This window comes from Phasianus colchicus, chromosome 9 (genome assembly GCF_987193195.1).
Source record: "Phasianus colchicus chromosome 9, bPhaCol1.hap1.1, whole genome shotgun sequence".
NCBI lineage: Eukaryota > Metazoa > Chordata > Aves > Galliformes > Phasianidae > Phasianus > Phasianus colchicus.
This window is the reverse complement of record NC_143444.1, coordinates 6043328-6069807: the sequence shown is the minus strand read 5'-3', so window position 1 is coordinate 6069807 and position 26480 is coordinate 6043328. Positions and strand designations below refer to the sequence as shown.

Here is a 26480-nt window from a genome sequence, read left to right as displayed (position 1 = left end):
TTTGGTGTGTCTATGACCCCTCCCAACACAGCCCTGCCAGGGGGTGGGTGCTCTCGTGTGGGGGTGGAGCCTTCCCTGACCACTGCCCAACTCCATTCTGCACCCTGGCTGGGAGGGCTCACTGTGGGTTGGCTGCTGGGCAGGGGGGGTAGCTGTGGGCCCCTGGGGAGAAGTGAGCTCAATGTGTTGGGTGGGAGGGTGGTCCCATTGGGACTTTGTGAGGAGACCCTCACGTGGGGACCTGGGGTACTCAATGCAGGCATCTGGGTGCTCAGAGGGTGAGTGAGAAGTGAGCTGAGCCATTTTTCAGGCATGAAGCAGCCTGTTAAAAAGCTGGTGCTGTGAAAACAGGTCATAAAGAACTACGGACATCTGTTGAACTTATGCCAAAATGTATTAAATTCCGCTGGGTTGGCATCTGCTCTGTGTGCCGCTGGGCTGATCGTGGCTCCTAGGGTCCTGCACGTGGTGCTGGGGAGCCAGGCTTTGCTGTTCTACGGGCAGAATAGCAGAGCTGCTGCTCTGGAGCATCAGTTCAGTTAATGAAGTTCCTTGTTGTTAACTGTAATGACGTGGAGCAGCAGCAGAGGACGCACGAGCTCGCTCCTGTCCTTGTCTGAGGGTTTGAGATGGAGGACGGGGAGAGTGAAGCTGTGCAAACTTTGCTGCTGCGTTTTGGCAGAATCCCTGCCTACACCTCTCCGTGTTCCTCAATGAGGTTTTGCAGTACAGTTCTACTCTCTGAGAACGAACTGCAGCGTTTCCTTTAATAGGTATGAAGGATTTTCTGGCCACAATTTATACATGCAAAACCTATGGGAGCATGTATGTGCATCTATCTGTCTACATAGCTACACACACATATATATATACAATGGTATGTGGTAATGTTTGGTAATGTTTTCTGGTGCTTATTAGCAACTTCAATTTAGCACTTGTATATTAATTATTGATTTTCAAGGCAATCTACCCTGTACCCACAGCAGATCAGCAGTTCTGTTTGCAGCTCTGGGTGAAAGGCTTCAATGACACTGTCACAGGCAATTCCACGAGCAAGAAAGATGTGTGCAACAGCACTGCTTGAGACTTTGTCACTTGCTTGATTTGGGTGAATGGCATGAAGATGGATGTGTTCATAAAGACTCTTTTGGATTTTCTTGGATGTGAGATACAGCCTGGTGTTTGTTAGCTTTCCCTAGGTGCCAAAACAGTTAATGCTAGAATTGCTGAACTTCAGCTACTTGTTGGTTGGAAATCTTTTTATAGAGCAATCAGAAAAAGCCAAATATTCAGCTCTTCACTTTCTTTCAGTTTTTAACAGGGCTTTACTCCCAAGGGTTATTACTAGGGCTTGCTATTACATAATGATGCAGATCTCTCTAACTACCTGAACAGCCTTTTAGCTAAACAGTAAGATTTACCCTATACAATGTGCTGATAATTCCCTTCATTCTCTTTTCTGGTCAGAACTGGTTCAGGTTCTACAGAGGGTAATCTCTTCCTCAACATTTGAGGCTGAAGTAGGTAAGGCTGTGAAAACTCCAATCTACATGCATGTGAATGTCATATATATATATATATGTGCATGAAGATTTGGGTGTTTTAGCTTTTTGTCCCCCCTCAAAATAACATAATTCTGCACAGAGGAAGCAGTTAGAAGCCCTTGTCCTTTTGTGGCGGAGGTGTGAATGACAGAATGTGTTCGTCCAGTGCTCCATCCTGGGCTTCCTGGGATAAGAAAAGGATAATTTGTCTGTGGGGACCAAACCATGCTTTGTGCTGTTGTCCTTTTGTAGAATGTACTGTTGGTTTTCCATTTGTTTTGGGTTTGATAGAGGTTATGTGGTTTATCTTGCAGTCTATCCGTAGATTTTTCAGTATACTTTTCCTGTTTTTTGTAGGATGTTTTGTCTACTGCTGAAACCAGCATCACCACCAATTATGTGGTCTATGTCATAGACTTCTGCGAGTGAGCCTGCAAAATAGCTTTTTGTTTTGTAAATCCAGTCCTTTGGAATGCAAAAAAGGTTTTCTGACCACACAGAACTGCCTTGTGTTCCCACAGCCCCACAATCCCAGAGCTGAATTTGAGGACTCTAGCTCACTCAAGACAGATTTGCATTGTCTTTAGCTGTTCAGTAGAGTTACAAACCGCACTGGCATCTCAGTGGGCTGCTTTTGGTCATCTGCATTCACGCTGGCACCGTTCATGTGAGGTGCATATTGTAAATACGTAGTGCCAAATGGGTGTTCTGAACACACAGCACCCAGGTGATGGAAATGAGGAAGGTTGTTGCCGTCTGCTGCAGATCCTGTCTTGCTATGCATGAGCTGGGAGCAAATTACACACAGGAATCTCACTAATCGCATTAGAATTTGGAGCGTTTTGAGAGAGTTCTGAGCATTTCATTCTGTATATAGCTTGGAGCAGTGCTTTATAAATAGTGCTATGCTTTGGTTTACAAACAGATGGTTAAGTAGCCAAAGCTTAGCTAGTCAGGCAGGGATGGTTTGCTTCTTAAAAGCAGTGTGGCTGCAGGGAATGAAGTAAGAGCTGGTTTGGCAGGACTTAAGATGTTGAACATCAGATCTTCTGCTGGTCTCTGCTCACAGTAACATCAGTCTGAGCATCAAAAACTAACTTGCAGCAGCAGAAAAGAGGAGCAGGACGTATGCGTGCTGGGTTTCGTTTCCATTTGTGTGACAGAACTCTTGAAAGGTGAGGCTGTGCCCTTCAGAATTAAAATAACCGTGGAGAGTTCTCCTAGAACTGTTGCATGCTACTTCTGATCTAACTGGGAAAATAAAGTCAGGAAGCACAGACAGGAAATGCAGGAATTCTTGGCTATCTTGGTTCTTTTGCTTTAGAAACATATATGTGTTTATATGCTTTTACTCATAGTAGGAAGTCAAGGGATAGTTCATGATCTTATTAAGAACTTCCCTGTGAACCTCAAGAATCTCTCGGGAGAAAATATAATGCTGCTTGAGAACTGAGGCAGGGCAGAAAAGAGCTTTGGAATGAGAATAAGGCTCTCAAACATTCCTTCAGATGTTGCAAGCAGCTGAATTTTTCACATAACAGGCAATTTTGTTGTGAAGGTGGTAAAATCCAGGCAAGACAGATGTTCTTTTCCCTCCATCCCCATTCTGTGGTCAGGAACACTGCTGAACTGCTGCTCTAGCACCTTCCCTATTGCTGAGGCTTCTGATTCCTCTACTGGCCAAACTGTTTCTCAGTCAGTAGAGCCATGGAAATCTTTTTGCCAGCTGCAGAAGTCTACACAGCTGTTACACTCTCTGGTCTCCTTCATGAAACTTAGCAAGCCCCTTTCTCAGGGAGCAGACAGAGCATAGCTGTGTTTGGGCACTCAGCTTCTAAAAGCATCAGTTGCACCAAAACTTCCCTCACGTTCTATGATTATTTCAGATTTAGTCTCATTCTAGAACAATGTAGTAATTGTAATTCAGAATGTTTGACAGTAGGCTACTTCATCATTTTAAGATTACCTTCCTGTAAAAAATACAGAAACAAAATATGCTGAATTCATGGTGCTGGGAAGGAAACTGTGTGTGTTTTTTGGACTTATACAGAGAGGTATCAACTAAATCTGATACCATCTCAATGTCAAATCTTTTTGAGGTGCCCTGGAAGCTTTTCTAGCTGTCTGCTACTCAGTGTGGTTATTCCTATGAGTTCCTATTTCAGCCAGCAAGCTAAGTGTCCATTGACAATACCATGCCAGAGATAAAGACTTCAAAGCTCTCTCTTTCTAGCAGGTCCCTGAGATGAGAACTGAGAAGAATGGAAGGCTAGAAGAATGCAGTGAGAGATGATGGAGTGGCTAGGAAGCAGTATTTGCTCTGAGAGGCAACAGTTGATGCTGATAGAATGAATCATGTTGGTCATCAGAGTGCATGTTCAAAAAATGTGAGCTTTTTTGTTCTCTTCTCATTCCTGACTTAAATTCTTGTGATGTCTGAGATGTTTTGAACATCCTTTTGTGAAATACCCTCAAGAAACTGGTCGCTTTTTGACTAAACGATAGAACCACCACCGTTGGGTGCTGGGATGGAAACTGAACGCTCGCTAATTAGTACCACTGTTAGCTCGCAAGGCTGTGTGTTAATGAAGGTGAGTCTGAGTGATTTCCCATGTATAGTGATCATTTACAAACTGCTTTAACTTCTCTCCTGTAAGCTTATTTCCGTAGTAGCATGCTGACCAAACCAGCAGGGTGTTTTTTGGAGGCATTGTGTGGGTGGCAATGTCTTCTTGCAGCTGAAGAAATATTTGAATTCCCAGGTGGAGCATCTTTCCTTTAAGAAACTTGAGCCTTCAAACTTAAGTCTTGTTTTGTTACCAATGACTTTTGCTAGCTTCCAGCTTCCTGTTTTCCAGCTGTGGCACTGTTGTGTATTACATAGACACAGTCCAATGCCTAAGGCATTTACTATAAAGCCACTAAAAAGAGGGTTAAGTAGGCTTCTGTTTAATTACTGCTTTCCACAGTTTGTTAACATGAGATTTCAACATTTTGTTGAGTAATTAAATCTCCAGTTTCTGAATGTGCAAGCATCAGTATCCTCCTAAAACAGAAGAAAGGGAGATGGGAGTTAGGCAGTCTCTCCAGTTTCTCCACATGGAAAATGAATAAGATGGAGCAGAGAGGAGCATGACATTTATGCATTGGATTTAAAGTAATGATCACAGACCTTGAGCGTTCTTTGTGTCACTGAATAACCATTTCATAACAATTTTAAGTAATTTGAAGTATCTGTTTGATGACTTTTATGGGGAAAACAATATGTAAAGAGACTACAATGCTTCTGTATAGAAAGGAGACCAGAACTTTAAAAAAAATCACTAGCATGTTAAAGTTTAATCATAGAATCACAGAATGGCCTGGGTTGGAAGGGACCTCAAGGATGATGAATCTCCAACCCCTCTCTCCACATGCAGGGCCACCAACCTCCACATTTAATCCAGCCCAGGGCCCCATCCAACCTGGCCTTGAACACCTCCAGGGATGGACGGGGCATCCACAGCCTCTCTGGGCTGCCCAGCACTCTCATAGTAAAGAAATTCCCCCCGACATCCACCCTCAGTCTTCCCTCTTTAATCTTCCCTGGAATGACTTTTTGACTTAAAATGTTAGTTCTCTTACTTTTCTTATAAGAAATGCTTTTCTTTAGGATTTTTAGACCAACAGATACTAAAAAATGCATTTGATAATGGCTAAGAGACCATTATCTGTTTGGTTTCCCATTTTCTTGCTGACACAATAGATGTAAGTTCTCTAATTACACTGAAGTTTCCCAAAGTACACGATGGCTCAGTCTGTAGAGCATGCAAACAGTACGTTAGCATTTTTCATTTGTTTCTTAAGAGTTTTTGAAGATCACATTTGAATAGGTTTTCTTTGGCATGCAGACTTGAGAGAGGGAAAGAGAACAGAAGGGAGCACAGAATTGTGGAGTGTAATGATGGTGACCAAATCTCCACATGAAGATGGACCACATCTCCAATCTCCATCATTAAGAAAGTTAAGGAAACCCAGGGGGCTCTTCCATCTGCAAAGGAAACAGCTACAGTTGCTGGTGGTTTGATAGCTTAAAGGTTGAGCTCAAGTGAAAATGTTTGGATTATGGAAGGAGAGAAAGGAAGACAAATGCTGTGTATAACCTCATGGAAGGAAGACTTTGTGTTGTTCTCTTTTTGATGAACTGAGGGTTTTGTAGTTTACCAACTGTAGGGATAGCTACAGTCAGCTGCTTTGGTTTTGTGAGGCAGAAATTGGGTTAGATGAATTTGTTCAAATTTAGAGACCTAAAAAAAACCTGTAATTAATAGTGTAAAAAAGGTTTGTACAGAAGCAAACTAAAAAGAAAAGGAAAAATATATTAGTGAATTAAATAGTAATTAGCTTACTTGTGGAAAAGGTAATAAAACATCCATGAGTATAAATATATCTATATTTTTAGTTGACCTGAGAACACTTTTGAAAATCAGATAAGCATTATTGCAAACACTACACTTAAACATAGATGAGGTTCGATATTAATTCAGTCATTAAAATTTTGAATTTCTTATGTAAAGATTGCTTGGAAAATTGTCTTTGATGGTAAGAGATCTTGTAGAGCTTCATGCCCTGGATTCCAGCAGTGAGCTGACATCTCTTGGAAGAATCCTAGCCAGCCTTCCCATTGAACCACTTGGCAAGATGATGACAATGGGATGTAATTTTAGTAAGTTTAATGGCTTTGTTCCTCTGAGTTCTTGAGCCTCTAGAAGTGCAATATACAGAAGAAAAAGCAGTACATCCGGATGAGCAATAAATGGGAATAAAAAAACTGAATATTGATGAGATCAGAGAATAAATAACTTTTCGTATAGGGAATAAAGTAGTTGTGAACTGAAAGGGTAAGCAGAGTGACTGAAACAGACCTGTAGAAGCTGAATATTTATGAAGAAGGAGTGGGACTGCAAATACTAAGTGCAATGGTAAAGTAGAGAGAGAGGGATAGGAATTTTGGGACCTAGACAGGACAAACAAAGAATTCACACATTTTATTTCAATAGAAGTAAAGACCTGCTGCTTTTAACTGTGATGGGTGTAGGGCCATTTTATCCTGAAGATAGTGGAAAGACCTAGAGATGGTTGGAAGAAGATAGACAAAGTATGCAGCAAGTGAAAAAGCAGAGAAACACCACACTTGTGAACACCAAAGATTTAGCATGGGTTAAGAACTGTTAAGGTAGAAAAGGGGCAGCTGAAGGATATGTATTCAACCTGTCTTCCCAGAAAGTGAGATTCTATTTGGACATAGCGATTTAATGAGGGTGTTTTTCATTCAGGGATGAGAAATAAACAGGATAATTTGTGATGAACACATAGGCAATGAAGCGTGCCTTAAAGAGCTTCTACTTTTACAGGTATGTTCAGGTGAAATTACAGTGCTGTCTCATTCTCGTTGTTGTCTCCCAGACAAAAAGCTGTGATGGCTGAGATGCAATACAGGGAGGTTTTGGAGGCTGAGGCTATGGCAGAAGGATTGAAAATATGTTGATTAATTGTCCTTAGAGAGAAACCTCCCTGATTTACTGTTCTTCACTTGCTGCATCCCCAGAATGTCCTCTGTGTTTCCTGGCTCCTTGGTATTAGCCTTAGGGAATCTGTGTCTTGTAAACACTGTCCTGTGTGTCTTATGATTTTCTGCATTTGTGCCACAGCAGAGATGTGCAGTAATGTTTTCTCCAATTACTCAATTTTCTAAAAGTGCCATTTAAAAACTGTTTCTTAAAAATGACCAGGGTCTGAATTTGCTGCAGCTCCCTGCAGCCCGAGGAGCCTGCTTAGTTAACTGACATGGCTGGCTGAATTCAGCAGATGCTTGCCTCTTAAAAAAAAAAAAAATCCTTTAATTTTTTTTCTCTCTTTACACTGCTAGAATCATTATTGCATTTATCCTTATTTTTTTTTTTTCCTCTGGGCAAGATGACCTGAAACCAAGCCACCAGAGAATCTGGGGAAGTTCATAACAAAGTAATGAAAACATTCTGACCTCCCCCAAATGATCTGTCTCCAAAACAAATGACAGGAAACACACTGTGGTACAGCACATTCTGGGCAAACCTCTCATTTCTTGTTTTTGAAGAGCTTGGGAGAGAAAAATACCTCTTTGTAGTAGTATTTTCCAGCTTTTTTGCTACCCATGAATTAATTGGAAACTGAATGTAGAGCTGAAATGCTCTGAGTGAGGAGGTCATTTAAGAATAGATGCCCATCTGCCAGCTGATTGAATCAGAAATTGCATTGATCCAGGATCCTAAACAACTGCTGTGCTGTCCTACATGACCTGTGGATGCTAGCCCAGTCTTCTGTTCTCTGTCAACAGAATGTTTGATGACTCAACCATTTAACAGCTCTGGACCAGATGATAATCTGGATGTTGTAATATCCTTGCTTGCTTTTGGGGTCTACCCCAATGTCTGCTATCACGAGGAGGAAAGGAAAAGTGGTACTGCTGAGGGGCATTACGTGCTCAGCCACACATCACCTGTCAGCACACAGGACTGGAAGTGTCAGTCGGCTTTCTTCATGTTTGGACAATCTTGGTTTGATGCTTGGGATTTCCACAGGTGTAATTCAGAACTGTGGTCAGGCTTCACCTCCGCTCCAGCTTAGCCAGAACTTCAGTTTGCTTCGGCCAGCTGTGTAAAGTGAGCTCTTCTGAATAGGCCACAGGACTTTTGAACTCAAAATACTATGCTTTGTTAAATCAAAGTAACACATGGTATCTAGAAGCAATTAAGATGTTGGCTTAAGAGTGACTAGGTAAGGCTGGGGTGAAGGAATGATTTCTATGCGGCTCTCTTACTACCCACGGCATACAAAGAGCTCCTCTTTGAGGTTTGATTGTCTTGTTTTCTGCTATATTTGGCAGTCTCTGACCTGCAAGTTCATTGCTGTTTGTTATGGCCGTTCTGCTGTGATTTCCATTCTGGAAGCTTCTCTCTTCTAAGCATGCATAGCAGCTTCTAGCATAGGATCCAGACTCTTTCCTGAAGACAAAAGTAATAGATTGTGTCCACCATGTTCCTGTGTGAAAGGAGGAGGGAGGCTGCAAACCCTAAGTACCACTCTCCATGTCCTCTTTAAAATGAATGGCAGCAGCCCACGCAGCCAGCGCTGCTATCTCTGCCTCACCTCAGATGGCTTGTTACTGTCAGAGTGCTCATTTCAAGTCCAAACGTAAGGCCTTCTTTCTATAAAATGACAAAGTGGCCATCTTTGCATGGACACGTGGCAGCATTCAAACATGCATGTGTGAGACCTTCTCATCACTGCCCCAGCAGTGCCAACGGCAGGAAGATAATTCAGCAATGCCTTGGTCCTTTTTAGATCGGCAAAAGGTGAGATGGCTCCTGCAAAATGTCAGCTGCTTTACTGCAGCAATGGAAAAATGCATACCTTTTAACAACAGCTTTTTTTTGTTTATGCCAGTCAGTGCTGAATCCCTGTAAACAGCTGCCTGTTTCAATTTGTTTGCATGCACATCATACCTAGATTTTGGTGTATGCTTTCTTGTTTAGTTTTTGCATTTCTACATAGCATACGTTTTATAAAAGACATCTGAATGTCTCTTTTAAAATTATTTTTAATTTCCTGGTATGTAAAATGAAGGTGAAGAGTTGCTGGAGTTCAATTCACTACTATGTTTGAGGGCAGCCTGTAGTTTTTGAAATGTTGAGGTGCTGCATGCTTTTCGTTTACACCGTTTTATATCTTGCTGTTTTGACATGAAGGATTAAGTATTAATGTTACCTAAATATGCTAAATCTGCAGACTTAAGCAGGAGGACAACCGATGTTTTAATAATATCATATTGTAGGGAGCTGGCAGATTTTCCCCCTGAATTTCACATCCCTTTTGTAACACATCTAAACAATGAGAATGTAGAGTACTGGATCAGTATGTGCAGCACACAATGGAAGACCAATTCCCAGAGTGTCTTTTTAACAGGTTCTCTCCTAGAAGCTGTGATACATCTAATGTCATTCTTTCTGCTGTAGGATCAAACTGAGAGTGCCCCGCATGGCTGCCTGCATTGCTGCTGTGTGTGCTGTGATGGAGGTGCTCACTGTGGAAGCAGTTAAAAACCTGGAGATCATTTGGCAGCTGGGCCCACCAGATAAGCAAATGTGGAATGTGATCTATCAGATCTCCAGGCTGCCAGCAGCAGGCATCAACCTCATGGCTGCCAATGGAAGGTGAGCTTGATGCTCTGGGGTGGGGGGCACTCAGCACCTCTGTCCATAGAGACACCAATTCCCCAGACAGCAGCTTTGAGCTGTCAGCTCCCAGCTCCCAGAGGCTGCAGAAGCCCAGAGCTAAAATCAGCAGGAGAGGTTTTTTTTTCCAATGCGGAAAGGAGCTTCAGGCTTTTGTCTGAGCATATGTGAAACTGTTGTATTCAGAGTCTGTTGTAGACAAATCACTGCCTGTTTCCACAGGAAGTACGAATGGCTCTCAGTAATAAAAGCTGTCATCGCCTGTTCCAAAACACAATGATTATAAAAGAAAAGATAATCTAGATTTATTTTGGGCAAACCTCTTCAGCACTGTCTCTGGAAATAAAACAAAACTCTTGGCTGTGCTGGCACCCCTCTATTGCCCCTTGTTTACACATCTTGTGAGGCAAAGGAAAATGAACACACCTGTGAGCTGTTGCTAGTTTAGGAATGAAACAAAAGACAGCTTGCCCCCCTCCCTATAGGATTCAAGGCCAGGCTGGATGGGGCTGTAAGCAACTTGGTGTGGTGGGAGGTGTCCCTGCCTATAGGAGGGGGTTGGAACTAGATGGTCTTAAAGGTCTCTTCCAACCCAAACCACTCGATGATTTTTATGATTCTAAGTCTTTCCATTTTGACAAAAGAACTTGTTTCTTTCCTGAATTCCTTTCTTGCTGTTACCAGCCTGTTTGCCATTTCAGTTACCTAGCACAAACACAGCTCTGCAAAATATTGTGCTCTTAGGGGATTTACTGCAAGTTGTGTGATTTTTTTTTCTTTTAATAAAGAATTTGTTTTTCAAGCTTTATGGCCTGTATCTAAATTGTATTTAGATTTTGAAGCCATCTATTGTTAGTTTTGGTAGTAGGAGCTATAAGACGTTCTGAAGAAATCTCGTTGCTGTCTAAAACCATTCTCTGCCAAACAAATTTCAAATTACAGAGCTTGGACTCAGTGGGGATTTTTCTTTATTGTCTAATAAGCTGTGCAAATAGGCCTTGCTGCAGTGGTTTTCTGTCTATGCCAGGCAGCACTTCGTTGCTTTGCAGCCACCCCGTGTCCTAGTGCATGCTGTGTTGCACTTCACAGCTGACAAGCTCTTTTGCTGATGCGGGTGATGTGGGAACATGGGATCCCTTTTTCAAGACTGGTGTGATGCTGCTTGTGCCCACCGAACCTCAAGTGAACTCAGAATTGTGAACTGTACCCTTAATCTGGGGCAGTGTTCATTTACATTCTCATTCTGAAACAGTCACACTTTGTTATTCCAAAAACATGTGAAAAAGAGATTTTTTTTTTTTTTTCATTAGAATTCTTTAGATCTGTAGCCTGTCGATTCCAACTGGAGTGCTTGTTCAGAACCAGTAATTCATTGCATTTACAGGGATGTGGGGGGTATACCAGTGTTTGAGAAACATCTAAAGCAAGTCCAGCATTTTTTATACTTCTTATTAAGACTTCTTAAAAACTATGTGAAGCTGAAGCACTGTTTCCATTTAATCAAAACTGTTAAAGGCCAAATAACACATGAAGATGTGTGGCTGTGAATTGTAAACGTCTTTGATGTCATCATGTTTTAGTGCTCATCTCTGAACATAAGTCTTAAATTAATTTGGAATGTAGATCTTCTGCACTGTGTGATGTGGGAAACTCCCCAGCCCTGTCTGTTGATGTAGACAAGTGTGTAGGCTGAAGAATGGTTGCTTGTGGCTATCACTACTGCTGATGCCCAGCCTGGGGACTGGAACAGCCTTCTAGGAAACCAGAAGAGATGGACACTGAGAGATGTACTGTAGCATTACCCACTTTCTCTTTTCACAACTGCATCCAGACAAAACTTGCTTCTCTTGGTTTGTACTTCAAACTTTGTCTTATTCCAGTTGGCATTATCACAAGTCTGGAAACCTGAAGCAGATGCACATTGTTCTTAAAGAGAAATAAACTTACTAATTTCAGTATCAAGTTAACAGGTCTTAAATATGATCTAATATCTGTTCATGCAAGTTGGGCAAAGAACAGCAGTGCAGAGCTAACTCAAGTGGTGGCAAATATGCTTATGCATTTTGATACTCTGGCTAAACACAGTCCTGTGAACAGCAAAAGATATGCAGCCATGCTTTCTATTGTGATGAAGGAATTTGAGATCAGGTTTCAAGATTGCAAAAAAAATCAGGAATTTTTTGGTTTATTTGCAACTCCATTTTCAGTTGGCGTAAGAACATGATCTGTGAATTTTCAAGTGGAATGTATAGAGATGCAATGCAGAATGTGATCGTGTCTTTTTACCAGACTTGTAAGAGAGAAAGATCCCTCTCTTCACAGCCACACCTTGTTTGTGTCACCTCTTTTTGGTAGTGCATCCACTTGAGAACAACTGTAGTCAAGACTGAAGCTCAAGAAGAGTAAGATTTCATCAGAAATCTCTGATGAGCACTCTGGTTAACTTTATTATGTCTTTTATAAGGGCTGCTTTGAAAGTAATGCCTCCCGTGGTACTACTTTGACCCGTGACATCAGAAGCAGATGGTGGTGGTATGGCAATAGAAGTAGTTGAACCTTCTGCCAGTATCCCATTATGTGTTGTTGCTGTGTGACGGATGGCAGCAGAGGGGCAGCCTGACAGAATGGCATCTGACACAGAAGTGCAGATGAAGGAAAGATGTGTCATTGAATTCCTCCATGCAAAAAAAAAATGGCATTCATTGATAGTTGGTGAATATTTATGGAGACCAAACGGTGGATGTGAGCACAGTGAGGGGTGGGTGGTGCATTTCAACAGTGACAGTGGGTCACCTCTGCTCGTGCAGGTTGTTACAAGCATGGCATGCAGGCTGTTGTTCATCATTGGTGATAATGCATGGCCAATGGTGCTGATTGTTGAAAAAGTGTTGAAAAATGGTTGCCTGAAAGTACTTTTTCCATTCAAATATTGCCATTGACAGTATTGGTTACGTGCAACAAAAAGGCAGGCTGCACTGGCACACACTAATTCTGAGAGATTCTATAGCATTGTTCAAACTCTTCCTTTTTAAAGCAAAAGAATAAAAAAAAGGTAAAGTAAAAGATAAATTCAGAACCATATTTTGCCAGCTATGAGACCACACAACACGTAACCTGAAGAAGGGTGTATGTGCAAGTGAATGCATGCATTTGGATCCATGCTCACAGGCTTGAGGTGTGATTTACTGAAGCGTGATTTGAAAGTTTGTTGCTGCTAATTTGTGATTCAACCTGTCACCTTATGGCAGTGCCACATACAGTGCTGACACTCCTGAGAAACAGAAGAAAAATCACACCAAGAGACGTTGAGGGGAGAGGGCCCACCTACTGTAGAGGCCATTATTGACTGATTTTATGCTGAATTAAGGTACGTTTGGTTAAACTGATTTTTCACTGAATTCCTGTTATACTGCATTCCAGTTGCACGGCATTTTTCCCTTGGTAGTAACTGATGAACTATACTCTGCTGCTTATTTTCACACTGAAAGTTTTTAATCCAAGTAAACTTTTTCTTTCCTAGCAATGACTGAGGACTACTGGTGAGGACTGCGTTAGAGCTGCGGTTCATAAAGATGGATGTAAATTATAACAGACTGCAATGGTAAGATCTAATCATAAGGTCTTCGTTAACCTGGCTGTAAGATGACAGCCATGTATTCTCCCAGGAAAATGACCTTGTGGCCTCCACAGTACCAGCTTCCTAAAGCTCAAGTTACCAAGTTGCTGAGATGGAGCACCCACAGGAAAATCTCTCATTTGTATGGAAAAGAATGAGCACCACTTCATAGATCTGAGCATACTAAAAAAAAAAAAGGAAAAAAAGGAAAAAAAAAAAGTACAATTTCAGCACAATTTAAAAACTGCCTGCACCATCGTTTTCCTTAGCTCTTTGTAAAGGCTACTGACTCTTTTCAGATTCCAGGGCTGCATTTTGGAAGAGGAATTACAAGTTTTCCTCCCACTCTTTTATCTGAAAAACAACAACGACAATAAAAAAACATTCATAAAGGCTATGCTGGAAAATAGATGAAGAATTGCAATTTTTCCCAAGAACAACTGAGCTCCTGACCCGTAGTCAGTGGCTGCTGTGTAATTACCCTTCATTCCTCTTCCCTTCTCCTAAAGGAATTGATTACTCAGTGTAGACAAGTTTTGTATTTTTGTTTTGTTTTGGCAGTGGGATAAGGAGAGTAAGAGTTGTCCCAACTGCGTCAGCACTCTTTCCAATGAAAGAAATTGAAAGAAACACATTGCAAGAAGAAGGAAATTCTCAGCCATCGCGAGCTTAAAGAATAACTACATGTTTGGTCATGTAGCTCCATGCCAACCAATGCTGTGAGGGTAGTCGTTGCCCCCAAATTCCCAGCTAGAGTTGGAGAACAAAAAGCTGAAAGTCCAATACTGCCTATGTAAAAAGAATACATAGTGGTACCTAGGAGTTTAAGGAGCTTCTACTGAAGTGTAAAAGATAACTATAATGAAAATGCTGAGTCAGGGCTTGAAGCAGTGATGGAGCACCTGGTGGGAAGGCAGAGCCAACCCAGGGGAGCTCAGGTGTGTGCAATGAGCTTGAGTAGCCAGAAGGGATGAAGCCAGGATCCACCCCTTCCCAGACCTCATTTAAGGGTTGGCAGTGGAGGTGTGAGCATTTTGCTGGAGATCCCTGCCTACTTGAGGCCTTCTGAAGGTAAGCAGCTTCTTTCCTTTATTTCTGTGCCTGTGGTTGTTGCATCTGTGCACATCCTCGCTTACTGCATCCTAGGACTTTGATGCACTGCTCTCCTTGCTGTGCTTTCCATTGTGTTACAATAACTCTATTTTTTTTTTTTTTTTTTTGACATATTCTTTATTGTGGAGCGTCTTAAAACATAATTCCTCTTTCAACCGGTTGCCTGTTTGCACGCTTTTAGTACTGATAATTCCAGAGCAATACCATTTTAGTTGGCTATTCCTTTTGACTTCAATTGTTCAAACTGACTGCCTGCCACGTTCGAATTCTCTATGTAAATTTTAACTGAAGTTAGACATTAAGATTCTGGATTCTGACACAACAGCTCAACCCAAGTCCAAGATTCTGGACTCTTTGGGAACAAGCTCTGACTTATAAACTATGCTCTTGTACTGTAGCTGCTCTTATAAAATTTGTTTGACAAATTAATACAGATAATGCTGGAAATATAGACGTGATAACAAGCTTCCCCCTTTCCATCACATCTATCAAGAGGCCTCGACACTGTAAGGTATCGTTACCCTGACAGCAGATGTGCAGCTCATCTACAGCCAGTGAGGTTACTGCAGATACATGAGGAGGTAGATCTGTTGTAGTTGTATTTAGCTGCAATTGTATGCATTTTTATGTAGTAGCTCTCCTCCATTCAGTGAACTAAGAAATCCTAGAATCACCAAGAGACTTACAAGATCATCCAGTCCAACTGTCTACCTATCACCAATGATGTTCCGAAAGACATTTTCTACATGTAATTTATAGTTACCCTCCACCTTTACCAGCCTTATAAATTCTGGGATTTGGTGGCAAGAAAGAATTTGAAGATTTAAGATCCTCTGAAGCCCACAGTGTGAGAACTGTACGAACACAACCTACAGAACAGAAAATTGCTACAAGGATCTCCCGACACTATCATACTTTCCACCACAAAATTATCAGCTTTAATTTTTTTATAGCCTTTGAGTGACTCAGAAATCTGGCAGTGGCCAAAGTCTGAGCTTTGCTCATGCATCTGTAGTGGGTGGAAGGGCAGAGTTTAATGTTAAGAGACCTCTAGGCCAGTAGAAAAATACTCTGGAAACAAATTTACGAACTGGGATGGAAGAGAGTCCATCATTACCAAGTCCTGGTCAGACCTCCGAAATCTCAGGACAGCCACTTATAAAAGTTAGAATTAAAACATATGTTATCTATTAACACAGGGATAATTCATGATAAGAAGCAAATGTGTGTGTGTTTTCACTCTTCCATGCCATATATCAAATAGGATACGTTGCCCAACAAAACTGTCTGCTCTCCCTGTTAAAATACAAATTTCTAGCCGTATCACTCAAGTAGTAATGAAGGGATTTCTGTGGTTATTTTCATGAGGAAAATAGATTTTTCCCCTGATGCTGCCAGATGTCCCGTGTGCTTTCAAACATTAGTTTTAATCCAGTTTCACATGTGAAACGTACATATCCTACATTGTGTGCTATGTGTAAGGCATCTGCATTTAGCTGGTGCATACGTGATGAAAGCTGCAATTTCAAAATAGTTAACAGCTTCTAAACAACCTGGAAAACAACCTCCAGATTTCTCGAACAAAACAAATTTTTAATTTCTTTTCTTTTTTTTTTTTTATTGAATAATTTTGGCTTTAATTTTTACTTTTAAAGTGATGATGTGGGATGTTTGTCCCACGTGCATCTCTGTGGAGACACAAAGCTGCTGGAGGTGGGAACCTGTAACACTGCAAAAACACCAATGGAAGCAGAAGGGTTGGGCTGCTGAACTTGTAGCTGGAAAACCAACCACAGCAGTGAATCCAATCTGATTGTCCTACAAGGAGAAGACAAAGCAGGAGATTTCCAGTAGGTCTCTGACTCTGGTGCAACACCAGCTTGTTAGGTAATTATAATCTCATATAATGGTGCCGTCCTTAACAACAACAAACACAAAAAAACCACCCTGCTTGAATTTTGTCTATGAAAGGCAAAAGCTTTTTTTTCAAGACGCAGGACTTCAAGTCTTTTTCAAGTCCCGTTTGAACAACCAGTCCCACCACAGCTAGAACAATCCCAAATAAATCAATTCCTCATTCTCCAGTTTGTAACCTGAATCTCGAGGAGCCAGGACAGCTTCAGACAGCTCACTGACACACACACACACAGACCCTTCCCCCCCAAACCATTTGGGCCAGTTGGGACAACAGATGAGCAGTAGCACCGGTGTTTATTGTATGACCTTTTACAGCTGCCATAAAACGGCTCATCCTCCTCCCCCAGGGCTGATGCAGACATTTAGTTTGGCTAGTGGTGCTGGCAGGCTGCTTGCATGAGTAGCCAGAAGCTCTGCAATAGTTTTGGACCAGAATGTGGCTTAGATCATAACTGGGCAAAGCAACTATCTACCATGAAGGAACAGGAGGAGAAGAAAGGGAAAATAATGCTGCACATCATCTGTAGCAGCCAGTGTTCTTGCGTGGGTGCACACTTGGGAACACCAGTCTGTGCTAACAGAAGCTGGATGGCTTCTCCATGCTGATAGAGAATGGGCAAGTGTGATGGAACAGCCAGGGGGGTAAGGGGTAAGCTAGGTGGCCAAAAAAGCACAGGCCAAAAGCAGACAGCAGTGCAGCGTCAGTGTCGTTATCTGCATCCTGCACGGATCCTTCCCATGGCTGAGAGAACAGTGCCTGTCAAAGAGCTACTGCAGAACATCCAGCTTTGTCAGGCAGTGCCTTTGGGAGGCAGCCAGTCCTGTGAGCACCTCGATGTGACACCCCCGTGCTGGGAAGCAGCGCGGCGCTGTGAATCAGCTGCCACAGAGATTTGCTTCTGAAGGGCTTTCCTTGCTTTCTATAAGAGCTTCTGTGTTTGTGTGCTTACAGCCCAATAGATCACAAAGGAGCTGGCACCCACAGGAGAACATGAATGTTGGGGAGATGTGGAAGGAGCAACATACATTGTTCTTGTTTTAATGTAAATTAGCACAAATCTTGCAGAGAGATGTTCCTTTGCAAATACAAATAACTGCTAAAAGTCAGCATCAGTCAGTGGAAGAATTGGAGCAGGACAGAAGCCTTCACAGCACTTTGTTCCCAGCTCTTGGAATGAAGAGTGCCTTAACCAGCAACAAGTGTCTCAGTAACACTAGACGTACCAGTAGAGCTGGAAGAGGCAATCTTGTGTTGGGCTGAAAGCAGAAAGTTATTGCATTTGTGTTTGCTTGGAAGCAGATCCTGCATGCTCACTCTTGGCAATAACACAATAATATTTCAGTGATCTGAAAGCTGTTTACACATATGATACTTTAATGCTATTAACAAGAAAGACTTAGAAATGAAATTCACTGCACAAATGATTGCTCTCTGCTGAGAGTTGTGTGCACTGTCTTCATTGCTCTGCATGCCCAGGTAGCATCACCTACTCTGCTGTTAAGAGGCTTTGCAATTTGTGAAGTAAGTTATGATACATAAGGTGAGAAAAACAAAGTCAAATCATTATGAGAAAAGTATTATTACAAATTACAGGCTGGCATTTTATAATCTTCATTCGAAGAGTGAGGTATAAGAAATGAAGCAGACAGATAAGTGTGAAAGAAGTGTCTTTAGGCTTTCAAAGCCTGAAGAGTTTAAGATTACTCTTTCTTCCCTCACTCATGACAAAGTTCAAAACTATTATTGAAACTTAGAAAAATAGTTTTACCTTGTAGTCTTCCAGACTGTATTTGCTTGATAAAAGTTTCAAAGAATGTAGTTGTCACATCAGCTCACAGGCCAGAGAAGCTTCCTAGCAACCAGATATGGATTTGCTCAAAATACATTTTCAGTTTCATTGCACTTTAGATTGAAGTTTTTTGTGTGTGATTACCGAAACAAAGCGAGCTTCTCAATAGTTCTGCCATGGGTACAGCTCCTCAGCTCCATCTGTGAATGATAAAATGGTGCAAAAGATGTTGTTTCACAACTTCCAAAGCCTTGGCATTCAACCCAGCATCATCCAGTCCCTCACCAGAGTTGTCTTCCAGCAAAGCTATGCAATGGCCCCATTCCTCCAAGGTTCTCTTATTCTCTCCTATTCTTTCTCTCCTATTCTTTCTCTCCTATTCTTTCTCTCCTATTCTTTCTCTCCTATTCTTTCTCTCCTATTCTTTCTCTCCTATTCTTTCTCTCCTATTCTTTCTCTCCTATTCTTTCTCTCCTATTCTTTCTCTCCTATTCTTTCTCTCCTATTCTTTCTCTCCTATTCTTTCTCTCCTATTCTTTCTCTCCTATTCTTTCTCTCCTATTCTCTTTTCAAAATAAGAAGAGAATGGTTCAGCAAAGATGTGGAGGCTCTGAGCTGAGATCTGAGGTTGCTTGCAAGGAGTCCAATTTAGACAAAGGCCACATGTCAAAGTGTATCTTTGCATTACTGCTGTCACACACACAAAGAACTACAGAGACAGATATTGTTGCGTGATCTTGTGATTCAATTCCATATGATATTGAAGTAGAAAAATGGGATTTGTGAAAATAGCATCTTCATATCCTGCAATTCTTTCCAGGCGGAGTATTTTTGATTCTATGAGCAATGTATGTTAAAAATAGTGGCTGCATCAGGTGGCTATAGTAACCAACATCTACAAATAAGTGACAGAAGAGTACGTAAGCTGTCCCAAGTGATAGTGCCTGAATTTACATTTTACCAGACGATGATTTCACTCATTGCACGTGACTCATCAAAGCTGTCTAAACAATGCAAGTAGCTTGTCTAGCTTTCCCACACTATATACCTTATTCTGAGTAGCTTCCAGCTTCCACGAGCCTCCAGTTTTCAGATCAAAGCTTGCCAGGTTCATTCTCTATAAAATTGACCTTAAACTCTGAATGGGGGCTCTACGAAACAGATGAAAGGAAGAGGAGTTACTGTAGACTTACATATGGGTATGGTTGTTGGTATTTAACAAAACTATTTATTTATTATTTTTCCTCAGCATCTTTCAAGCAAGTGATTTTGGTCAGAAAGAGCAAGTTTAGGAAAACCTGCACAGCTGGTTGTGTAGGAAGCTGTCCCCAGAGAGAACTTTACAATCCCCATAAATAACAAAGATTTGAACACGTTGGCTGACAAGACATACATGTATAAAGACATTTATATGACTTCTGCATATGGTAGTAGAAAGATGACTTTTAAAATATACCCAGTTCTCACGTCCAGTATTCTTCTAGCATTAAAAATTTTGGAGAGGCCTCAAAGTGGTCACAAAATATCTGCAGGTGAAAGTAGGGCTAACGAGAATCCTTCAACCTAGTTAACTTACCCAAAAGAAGGCCAGGAACTTAAATTTCAGCTGAAAGTGTTTACAGAAGTCATAAAAGAGGATGTTCATTTTCTTCCAAAGTAAAAAAAAAAAAAACCAATAATAATCTCTAATCACAACATACTTTGCTTAGTAACGCTCATCTGATCCCTTGGAAAGATGTCTTCCTTCCCAGAGAGAGACCCTTACGTGAGCTAAGTAACTTACCTACATATTCTACCATGAGTTATCATGGATCATCAAAGTAGACATCATCGTGGATACCATCGTGGACACATATGGCCAGAGAAGTTACTTCTAATTGAAGATGTAATGAAACTTTGGAATTACAGCTTGCCTCCTGGCTGCTCTGGGACTGCACAGACCTGACAAGCACACTTGTGGTAATCATTCTTCCAACCAGTCAGTTACTGCAGATTTTAAGGTACTGGAGCTTCAGAGAATGTGAAAAATGTGCAAAATGTGAGAAGTGATCTACAGCTACAGAAAGGATGATGTGCTTAGAAGAGTCGTCACGGCACTACAGACAGCAGACAGACAGACTACTGGCTCCCTGTCCTTGTGAGGACTGGGAACCTTCCTGTCCAGCTCCAAACAGAACAATGATGGTAAGGACCACACTTTCTTTGAAATAGACCATCTGTCATCTCATCTCCTTTCCCGAAGTTACTGTATTCTACATCACAGAGTTTCAGTCGCTCAAGATATTCAGCTGTGAGATACCAGCTTATATCAGTGCATTTCATTTTTCCTTTTCATGGCAAAATTGTCCCATGTGTCTCAGAAGAAATCCCAACAAAGAACAGAATTTGTATGTTGCTGCCAATCATGGCAAGTCAGCTTATCATAGAATCATAGAATGACTTGGATTGGAAGTGACCCCAAGGATCACCACGTTCCAATTCCTTGCCACAGGCAGGGCTGCCAAACACTGGATCAAGTGCTACTCAGGGCTCCATCCAACCTGGTCCCTGAGGCCGCCAGATCTTCTCCTCGTCTGCCCACATTTTAGCTTCCCTGAAGCAAGAATTCACGAGAAACTTGTGGAATCGTCGTTCATTCATCATTTTGTTTCAGGATGAACAATTTCTTCATTGAGTTAAGTCCTACTTGTACGCTGGAACCTGAATAAATTGGCAACCCTGATTGCATGATGTGAGGAGAACAACACAATGGGAGAACATCTGCTGTCCCAACAGTGACCTGGAAGGAAATTTGACAGTGAGTACTGAGGATCAGTATGAGAAAAATGCTGTGTTAGTGTCTGTTGTACACGTCAGGGAACTAACGAAGTTATCTGCCATCTCTCTGCGCTGTGGTCCTCACTCTTTTTTCTTTGTTTGCAAATCCAGATGTTGTTATGCTGAGGCTTGGCCATGCAGCTTCCAGTGACTGAATAGCTGTTATTGCCCCTTGTCCTGGAAGATGGAATTTGTTAAAACTGGGGGCTCCTGTATTGGAGATGAATACTAGAAAAAGCTTTCAAGCCTCTATGGTGGAAAGCTGGGAATTCTGCAGTTTGGTCCTTTGTGACTGACAGTCTGAGATCCAGGCAGGGCAAGGTAAACCAAAGCAACTTTAATGATTCTCTCAGATTAGCGCAAGCTAAAAAGAACTCTCAGCCATTATCTGGAGGCTTACTGTGCTTTGAGGTATGGCATGCAGAATTAGATTTGTATTTGCTTAAATGAACTGGGAGTCCCATGGAGGGATCGTAGAATCATGGAATCACCAAGGTTGGAAAGGACCTCCAAGAGCATCCAGTCCAACTGTCCGTCTACCTCCAGTATTTCCCACTAAACTGTGTCTGTCAGTACTACAGTTCTAAACATTTCTTAAACACCTACAGGGACTCCACCAGCTCCCTGGGCAGCCCATTCCAGCACCTCACCACTCTCTTGGAGAATAATTTTCTCCTGAAGTCCAACCCGAATCTCCCCTGTACAACTTGAGACCATTAATGATTCTGACCTAGTTAAAATCATTCCATCCAATTCAACCGTGGTGCAACCAGCTTCATCGTAGGCAGAAAGACAGACAAGCATATAGAGTTAATCAAAAAGTATATAGAGTTAATCAAAGTCTGGTGGTGACTGATTAAAGCAGCAACATCCAATAAGGCGCACTTCCATACTAATGTGCATACCCAGGGACACGTCATGGTTTAAAATATGTGAAAATGCAGAAGTGAACAACCATCTATAAAACGTCAGACACAGTTTTTGAGCTCTGAGAGCTGCGCTGAAGCGTTGATGAAAACGGTATGTTAGGTATGTATCACAACATAAAGATGTTTATGTTCCGGAGTGTTTTGTTTTCTTAACCTTTGAAGTTCAGCAGTTCGGGTGGCAAAGCCTTGGTTGCCACAAGGCCGTGGTTGAAAGGGAGTGTGAAAAGTATTTAGAGAACTCAAAGCCAAAAATGGGACCAACAAAAAACTACATTCCAGGTTAAAAAAACACTGGGGAGTGACAACGAGGTGCTATTTTAAGGAGTATTCTGTGATTTAAAACAATACAGAAAATAGCTTCTAAGAAGCACGTTCTGGTATCTCAATCTAAAATGTCGTTTCAGTGCTAATTGCAATTTAACAGTCTTTAACCAACAGGAATCTGGGATGAAACTTTGCCAGAAGACAGGAGCAGGGGAGACTGACATTATCATCACGTGAACTTGTAGCCTCTACTCTGTGCCTTCTCCCCACCACAAACAATTATAATTCATTTTTTAATATTTAAACACGATAAATCTTGATTTTTAACTTCTTGCAACGATTTTCAAATGACTTGCTAATAGCTGAGGGTAATTAACGCACCTGAACGGAATTATTAGATAAATATTGTAGTTCATCTACTTAAGTACTTCTAATTGAATTAAATGCTCTGATGTAATAATTTTATCGAGCTCCAAAATGAAAGACGTGAATAACAGCTGAAGGGAGTACAAATTTCCTATTTAGAGACCTACCAAGAGGACACGATGTACAGGATGAACCACCTCTTAGCAATCGCTGCTTTTTTCTGAACAATTGGCTGTGCCTTTCTGATATTTCCTGCTGAACTGAGTAGCAGAGATGAAAGCGTGGGCATAACGTTGAGGTTTCCAGCAAGCAAAATGCATTTTACAACTTGTGATGTTCTCTCATGAGGTTCAAAACTCTGCTTTATGGATCAGAATTAATTCATTGTCCCTGAAAATCAGTGCGACTTAGAATCATAAAATCACCAAGATTGGAAAAGACCCATAAGTTCACCCAGTCCAAATTCCAGTCTTGAGGCAGCAATGGATGACAACTACCAGGGAATGGTCTTGCAGACCAGAGAATGGTTGTGCACATTTTCTCTAAGGATCACAAGACTGTAAGACCTAGCACTCCAAAGAAACATGACTTGCCCTCTTTAGCTGAAGATTTGGGAGAGTAAACACAGCCCTGCTCCAGCCTCCGCATGCTGTATCTTCTTTCCCACCAGACCCTCCAGGGTCTTTGGGGGATATTCTCTTGACTCAAAGACAAGGGAAGGAAGGGTGAGAAACCAGAGTGCTGGCTTTTCTCCCAGCTTTTTGCAGCAGGAGCTGTGGGTGCTCTTCAGAAGCTGTGCAGGCTTATCTCTGCCTTCTCTTTGTTTATCTAGTAGCAATAGAAGGCTTAGTCGTTGCACAAGATACAGGAGAGTCGTAAATCCTGGCAGTCCAGAGTGAGAGAAAGGAAAAACAGGAAATACAAAGCGATATTAACTCAGTAATGTACTGTGTTATCCCGCCAAGATTGTCCATGTTTGATAGAGGGATGATCTTGTTGTCAAAAAAAAAAGCTTTTAGCGTTCCTGCAAACATCTACCTTGAGATGGCTGTGTGACAAACTTCTTGCATTTGTGGTTCATTTATGCTTTGTAGCTTTGCAGGGACCTTGTGAGGCTTAATAGCTGTATATTCAGGAGACTGTGCTCATTCCAAGTATTTTTGTTTTGCTCCTTGGCTACGAGGGCTGCACAGATTTTCCTCAAATTGCTTTGTTTAACTATTGAGTCTTTTATGGCAGCATTTTTTTGAGTGCAGGGAATGTGTCTTCTGTCCTCTCAGCTGGCCCGTGTCTGGCAGGACAGGGGAGAACACAGTCAGCTGGGGAGCACTGAGAGCAGAGATGGGGCGTGCTGATAGACAGCAAGAACAGATGGAGGTAAGAACCCCAAAAGCAGCTCTGTAGGGTCAAACTCCTCACAGCTCCTTGCCATGCACTGTGTGCTCCGTGTCATGGAAAGGGGAAACAGCTCTGCTTCAATTCATTGAGGAGCTTCAGAGGGAGAACAAGCAATTGGGATGATCTGTGACTCCCCAGATCCCAAAATTACATGCTGCTCTTACCATTGTCCAGTGGGACACCCAGATTTGGCTCTTCTGGCATGACAACAAATCTAAGTGCAGCTTGCTAATCATGACAAGCTATTTATTTAGCAGGGGAAACACAAGCTCTGCTCATCCAAAATCAGTCATCTGAAAGCCCAGCCTCCCCAATGGACTGTGCCCGCCATTGGTCTGACCTTGGCTGTTTGGGAATCATGGATTTCCAGGATGAGGCTCCATAATGTTTGGTTTGGAGGAGCACTGGAACTGTGCTTGAAGAACATGAAACTTACAAAGGCAAGCTCTTAAAAGATGAGTTGAATTAGGGTTGGTGTCAATGTCCATCTTCTGTGACCAAAGGAAGGATGACAAAATATACTATTAACAAAACAATGATCACGAGAAGACCCAGACTGGCAGACAGCACTATGAAAAAAAAAAAAACAAAAACAACAGGTTGTGACTATAAACAACAGATAAGAACCAACTGGGAAGAAAATGTCAGCCTAGAGCCACTGGCAAAAGTACTTATCCAGCTGTGTATTGCAAAAAATCTTGGGAATTTTGCTGGGAGCTCAGGAAGGATATTTGTTAAACAACGATTCTGTGGTCACACAGAACATCCTTTGTGGTGAGATACCCAGGACCAGCCTCAAAACTCAGGCTGTGTGCTGGGATAGCACTTTATTGGGCTTGGAAGATAATTCTAGAGGGAATGTTTTACAGTCAGTGTAAACAGCTCCAGCTCATGCCTGTGAAGGATTTGCATAGCTGGGCAAGTCTCTGCTCTTTGCAGCATGCGGTGCTGGAATTTCATGATGGCACAGCAGACATCAGTGGACCTTGTAGTGGAAAGACACTGAGCCTGAGCTTGTTCTTGGTGAATGTGCTGCAACGTATTAGAGATTTAATAACCTACAGAGATGTTAACAGTGCCTTTGATGCCCTTCCATCCTTGCAGGGTTTGAGACTGGGAGAGCTACAAGGGAAGGAGCTTGAGGAACAGCTCATCTCCAAGAAGTTCTCTGCGTGTTTCAAGGCTGAGTTCACCCATCCACACATGCCCCTACCCCAAGGCCATCCTCTCAGTGGGCTTTACAGAGGCAGCAGCTCGTTGTGGTGCAGGACAGGCAAGCGGAGGTCTCAGAGGAGGAAAGGAGCATAGTAAGGGCTATCTTGGATCCTCCTGGGGCCACTGCCGCTGTCTAACGTAGGCTGCAAGAGGTGGCTGCTTAAATACAGCACAAGGCTACAGCACAGGATAAAAAGGTGGGGTGAAAATAAAAGATAAACATCCCACGTGCTGGGAAACAGAGATTACTGATCAGTGCCTCCACCAGACAGCCATTAAGCAAAAGGTTGGGCTGTGTTTGAGGAGGAAAAGCTGCACAGTCCATTCACGTTTCAGCTTTTTTATGCTGGCACATTTCTTTGCCACATCACCGTCTCAAGAAGAGAGGAAACATTCCAGGCCTGCTCCAGAAAAGAGATAACAAAATCGGCTCAGGTCTCTGCTTCCCCTGGGTTCGCAGGGACTCATAAGAAGCAGATTTTACTTCTCATAAACACGCTCAGAGATGTATTTACTCTCCTTGCTGTAGTTGCTGCACAGGATTAATTGGGATGATCAGCAAAAGAGTGACTGGAAAGTCAAACGTAAAGAAAGTGCTTTTTGAAGCCCTTTCTGCTTTCACGGCTATTGGTTTTCTATTTGGGTTTTATTCATAAGATTGCTGCTTCCCTGTGATAGATAAAAACCTCACAGTTCTCTGATGTATTCTTGGCTTTTATGACTGCTGGACAACGGTTGGGCTGAAACCACAGCCGTTTACCAAAACAATTCACAGGACTTCTCTACGCAGGATGGCTTTAAACCATAATTGAATATAGAACTGCGTTGCTCGTGCCCTTTTGGCGTTAGTTTTAAGTTCCACTTGTTGCATTACCAGTCTGTGCCATCCCCACAGAAATAAAAGGTGAGATGCTTTGGCTCTGCTACCACTTTTCTCTCCAGTTTCAGCCATGCCCACATGCAGAAATAAAGTGCTGCCATCGCTGCAGTGAGGTGGGAAGGGGATGGAAATCAGCCGGTGTGCAGCAGTGGCCCCACATCGCGGTCCAGGGGGGCAGAGCATCTGATCAGCTGTGGTGCAGGATTGCAAAGCAAAGGGACTGTGGGGAGGATGCTTTGATGGGTTTGGGGGTTCCGGTTATGCAGGGCACTAAAAGCCAAACACAGTTGTGCATTCTAGATGGGTGCAAGCTTAATGAATGAAACTCGGCTCTGCTGAATGTGAGCCAGCAGTGTGCCCAGGTGGCCAAGAAGGCCAA

General features: G+C 42.2%; 1 protein-coding gene across 1 annotated transcript; it reads left to right on the top strand.

Annotated features, from left to right (window-relative positions):
- Positions 1-11: 11 nt before the first annotated feature.
- DHX9 (DExH-box helicase 9) lies at positions 12-26480 on the top strand. Its single transcript, XM_090145938.1, has 4 exons — positions 12-3931; positions 9578-9775; positions 13317-14483; positions 19482-26480. The coding sequence occupies exons 1-3, from the start codon at positions 3900-3902 to the stop codon at positions 13324-13326; spliced, it is 240 nt and encodes a 79-aa protein (XP_090002064.1). The 5' UTR covers positions 12-3899; the 3' UTR covers positions 13327-14483; positions 19482-26480.

Excerpts from the sequence above, each read along its gene's own strand:
- DHX9 (XM_090145938.1), top strand. The coding sequence starts at position 3,900 with ATGTTGGTCATCAGAGTGCATGTTCAAAAAAT. Across the intron at positions 3,932-9,577 it reads AGAGTGCATGTTCAAAAAAT|GATCAAACTGAGAGTGCCCC; the intron begins GTGAGCTTTTTT and ends TTTCTGCTGTAG.